The sequence below is a fragment of the Gavialis gangeticus genome, unplaced genomic scaffold, assembly GCF_001723915.1.
Source record: "Gavialis gangeticus isolate Ggan-Ray unplaced genomic scaffold, GavGan_comp1, whole genome shotgun sequence".
In the NCBI taxonomy this organism is placed as follows: Eukaryota; Metazoa; Chordata; order Crocodylia; family Gavialidae; genus Gavialis; species Gavialis gangeticus.
In genome coordinates this window covers 27,483,258-27,487,980 of record NW_017728993.1, presented here as the reverse complement: position 1 = coordinate 27,487,980, position 4,723 = coordinate 27,483,258, and the positions used below count along the sequence as shown (strand labels likewise).

At 53.7% G+C, this 4,723-nt stretch overlaps 1 protein-coding gene across 8 annotated transcripts in view; it reads left to right on the top strand.

The window, feature by feature from the left end:
- Positions 1 to 4,723, top strand: part of PTPRF (protein tyrosine phosphatase, receptor type F) — a 409,931-nt gene that overhangs the window by 306,481 nt on the left and 98,727 nt on the right. For all 8 annotated transcript variants that reach the window (XM_019501453.1, XM_019501457.1, XM_019501455.1 and 5 more), the window contains exon 7: positions 1,364 to 1,474. In XM_019501453.1, coding sequence (XP_019356998.1) covers positions 1,364 to 1,474 — 111 coding nt within the window. The remainder of the gene's footprint in view (positions 1 to 1,363; positions 1,475 to 4,723) is intronic.

Below are 4,723 nucleotides of genomic sequence, written 5' to 3'. Positions count from 1 at the left end.
GGCTTCGCATTAGTTTTTCTTCTGTTCTGATGATATGAAAAACGGAGTTTGACCTCCGCAGCTTGAACTGGGGAGCAGGGAGAAGGCAATTTCCTCAGCTATTCAGAGCGCTGCTCTCGCCCGTTGTTTTGAACCGTGGCGAATGGGAATGAGTTCAAATCCGTACAAGCAAAGGGGTTAACGTTTCCTTTTTGCTCAGGTATGTGGGTTGCGAGCAGAGTTCCCCTCTGACAAACAACCCTCGCCAGAAGCAGCTGAGAACTTGGTAGGGTTTTAAAAAGGATTTCCTTCTTGCCACGCGAAAGCAGGCCAAACCGTAGCAAGAGCCGTGCTTGGATGTCTGCCCCGAGCGCTGGCTGCTTGCTTGTTATTCTTGTCGCCGCCTGGATTCTGCTTTTCTTGCCTTGCTTCACCTCTTTCCTTTTAGGCTCCATGTGGAGCCCACTTCAGCCAGGTTTAGGTCCCATCCGTGCTAAGCAGGGAGCAGGGCTACCTGCCGGGGGGCCGGCCCATGATAAAACACAGCTGCTCAGCCCGGCATACGTGCAGGCTTGCTCACTCTTGCATAGCACGGCTCTCACTGGATGCTGGGGTTGCGGCTTGGGGTCGTACCACCAGGGCAGAGGGGAGACGACACCTCTGCCCTGGGAGCTCGCAGCCTGCTGGAGGTTGAGAGCCCTGGTCCAGGAGCGGGGGAGCAAGGAGCAGGGTGAAGGAGGCCAAAAGGAGATGGGCTCAGGCAAAGGGTCCAGGGGTGCACGCATGGTGCAGCACAACCATCTTTGTGCGGCAGACTGTCTATTTTTGCTGTTTCATGTTGTACTGTACATAATCAAGCATGAGGGGACAGAGATGTGGCTCCCGGGGCGTGGGGCAGGGCGAGGGGAATTGAACTGGCGGAGCAGGGGGAGGACGAGGCTCTCAAAGCGACCGACGCACGTCCCTTACACGGCCTAAGAAGCAAGCAGCTGCAGGCCGGCTGCGTTTCGCTCGGCTGCTTGGACTGGGAGAAAGCTGATGGTGGAAGACTGGTAGGGGCTTCCTCGGGCAGGGCCCTCTTCCAGGCAGCGTGGGAGAGTATGTTCTTCCCTTGCTGCTGCAGTGCGTTCCCGTACCCGCGTCCGTCGGAAATGCATGGAGAACTGGTTGTCCTGTGTAGGTGGGGACACAAACAGCCTTGCTGGCCGCGGGTGCCCCGTGGTTGCATGTAGGTACCGCCAAGGGGCCAGGGAGCAACATTTCACCATGCACTTATCTGGGAAAGCTGCTGGAAAAGTGGGGTGCGCTCTCCCTTCTCACCCAGAGAAGCTGTCGGGGTTCACTTGCTATAACCTGAGCTGTCTGTCGTCTTGTTTGTGTCCAGGGGCTCTGCAGATAGAGAACAGCGAGGAGTCGGACCAAGGCAAATACGAGTGTGTCGCAACCAACAGCGCAGGAACCCGTTACTCTGCCCCGGCTAACCTTTACGTCCGAGGTAAGAGCCCCTTCTCTCTGCGGGTCACTCTCCCCGTCTGGAGCTGTGTGGCTTTGCAGAGAGAGAGTGCCTGGCCCCATCTTCATGCCCTGATCATGCGTTGTGAATCGTGTGACTCCAGCAGTGGTTTGCTCGAGATTGAATCCAGACACACCTTTGAATGACTCTGGGTTTGGCTCCAGTTTGCAACGTCTCAAATCCCATCCTTGCCAGCCTGGCAGGGTGCTGCTGTTCTCGCAGAGCTGAATTAAGAGAAGAATGCTCTTTCCCTTGCTTTCAAAGTTGAGTTTCTTAACTGTGTGCTCCAGTGGTTTAATTGGGGGGGGAGGGGTTTCATTTCTTTTCTGCATGGAGAAGGATGGAATAAGTGGCATTCTCCCCCTGAGCTAGAGCTGCTCAGTTGCAAGGGAGCGAGTATTTAGACATCTGCTTTGGAGTGGGTGTCCTTAAAGATAAAGAGCAGGGCAGCTTTGAGGACTTGTCTTGGTCAATCATGTGTCTGCTGCAAGGAGAGTTTCCATGGGCATGAAAGATTCCCGCTAAGAACCTGCTGCAAATTAGCCACTATTCTTGTGAAGAAAAGACTTCCTAATGTCTCCTGTTTTCTCTCTGAGAAGCTATTATTTTCAGAATACAGAAAATGGCCAGGTTTTATGGCAGATTTTTGTCTCTTGCCAAATTCCTTTGTTCTAAATGCAGTCGTTTGGATCCTGGGTCTGGAGGGAGGCAGGGGAGGGCTCAGGCAGCAGGTGAGCGGTCTGTTCAGCTCCCGCGGGGGGCACGTGTGTGAGCAGAGCAATGGGGACTGGGACCCCTCCAAGCTGCAGCGGGGTTTGCCAGAGGGAGGAGAAATGGGATGTTGGTGCGATGCCCCCCAAGGCTCGGGCAGCTGTGTACAGCAAACCTCACTTCTGCATGGTGACTCGAACCTGCCAGCCGTCTGCAGATGAAATCTCATCTGCATTCCTCCCTCTCCTTTAAGGAAAAACCCCAGCCAGTGTTGGGGGGTGCGAGTGCGTCGGGTAGCGTGAACACAGGACACAAGAACGGTAAACTTGAGTGCGGTGCGTTTGCTCCTAGGTGCAGCTTCTGGCGTGGTGCTCTGTTCTGTGCTTGTTTGGGGGGATGCTCTTTCATTTTGCAGCATAATTAGGAGTATCAGCATCCGGGGAAGGCTGAAGTATCAAATTAAACGTGTGCAGAAGATGAAGCTGTAGCTGTGCAGCGGAATCGCTCATCTCACTCTCACAATGTAATTATGGATGATTTTAAACTCCCGGCATTCTCGTGAATTCATTTTTCAGGCAAGTTCTAGTCAAACCCATCCCTAGGTTGTCACTTCACACCCTGAGGGAGAGGATGTTCATTTGAATTTATCACTTTGGGTGCTGTTGCAAAAACTTTTGTGGCTACTTAGCCTTCCTGTCACAATATTGTGAGTGATTTTCCTTCCCAGCATGAATGCAGGTCCATCCCTGAGACAGACCATGTGTTTTGTAGAAATACAACGGCAAGTACAGCTTGCAGGCCACTTTTTTCCTGAACCCAGCAGCTTCCAGGGATGGAGAAACCTCAGCCGAAATCTTCCTGGTTTCCTATGCATGTATGTTCCTTCTCAATTTAGCAAGAAGAATCCCTTAGGCCATGAGCGACGCCCTGAGCTGCCATGTGCAAGGGGCTCCCAGATCTATTTGCACCGAGCATGAGCGTGGCGCTCAGACGTGGGTGAGGGGATCCTGAGGCCTGGCAGGGAGAACCCGTTCCTGGAGCAGCGCTTTGTCCAGTTCCTATTAACCATCACTTTCCCTTATGCATACATGTTGAACAAGCCTCTTTTTACTGCACGTAATCTTCACGGTGTCACTCGCCAGCATGCATGACCCTGATGACGCCTGGCAGCATACAAAAGACAGGGTACTCTGTAAATTGTCACCAGGTGAAGTTCCCCTGCAGGGTGGGTCCTCAGCCCCATTTACAGCTGTGGCATCTGATCTCTGGTGCTTTACAAAACCAAATATTGGATCTTTAATAGGTCAGTTAATGATTCCAGGAGCCACCTGAACCATGGTCCATAGTTTCTATCTGTATCAAACTAGGGATAACGTCTCCTTGTCTCTCGGGTGAGGATTCAGAGCAAAAGGAATCCCCTTCCCCGGCCGCGCGATCGGCGCGCAGCGTTGTTGGTAGTGAGAAGGATCAGTAACTTTCCGTGGGGTCCTTGGAAAGTGCCTGTGTCTTCGCTGGAGAAGACATTAATTAATGCCAAATTACAGTGGAATTAAGCGTTCCATACACACCACCACTGTATGACGGTTTCATAATGATTGACCTTATTACAGCGAATACCCAAGGAATTAGCCACTTACTGGGAAGTGTGGCTGAGCCTTGCTTCTGTTGTAGCTTTATGAGCAGTGGTATTAATTTCCATCCAGCCCAGCTCTCGGGGGTGCCAGAGCCTGCTCTCGTCGAGAGCCCATTGTTTCTGTAATAGTTCAAATGTTTGTTTGTCGCCTGACTTCTGGGGCTTGTGTTTCTGATCGTTTCCTCCCCTTTCCGGCCCCCCAGGTAATCCTGTGCACGAAGGCAGTGTGACAAAGCCCCGGCTCATTTGCATCTTTATCACACTCAGGCACCGACAAAGGGGGATTCTGGACGCAGGGAGCGGGGATCCAAGCGCTGCTCAGCCCTTCCCTATCAGCGCGAGAGCAGAGTGGGCTACTCCGCCGTGCCTTGTCTCTGCCTGCCCTCCAGAGCCAGCCCTGCTGCACAGATGGACTTCATTAAAAGTTAAAGTGTTCCCACACAGGGGATTTGTAAAGGAAATGGATGCCTTTTCCTTCAAGCGACGATTTTCAGCTTGCTAAGTGTGCTGAAAAGCAGCCCTCAAAAGCGTTCTGCTTCTCAGCAACAGGCCCATCCGCCTGCGAACAAAGAGCGCTTCGCTGCGGGGGCGGCGGGGCTTCGTCCCGGCGGGGCTGGCAGGAGGCTCTGGAGCAGGACGAGACAAGCCGGGGGCAGCGGGACGGAGGTGGGAGTGCTGGGCCCTGGAGACCGGGTGTAGGGTGACCGGGGGCACCGGCTGGGGCAGCCCTTTTCGTCCTGACTCTTGCTGCCCCAAGCCCTGGTTTGCTCCCTGGAGGGCCCAGCCGTCCCGTGACTGGGACTTGTGAGGTGGAGCAGAGCTGCCGACCGAATCGGGGTCAGGAGCTCTGCAGAAACACAGGAAAACCCGTTTCCTGCCTCAGAGCA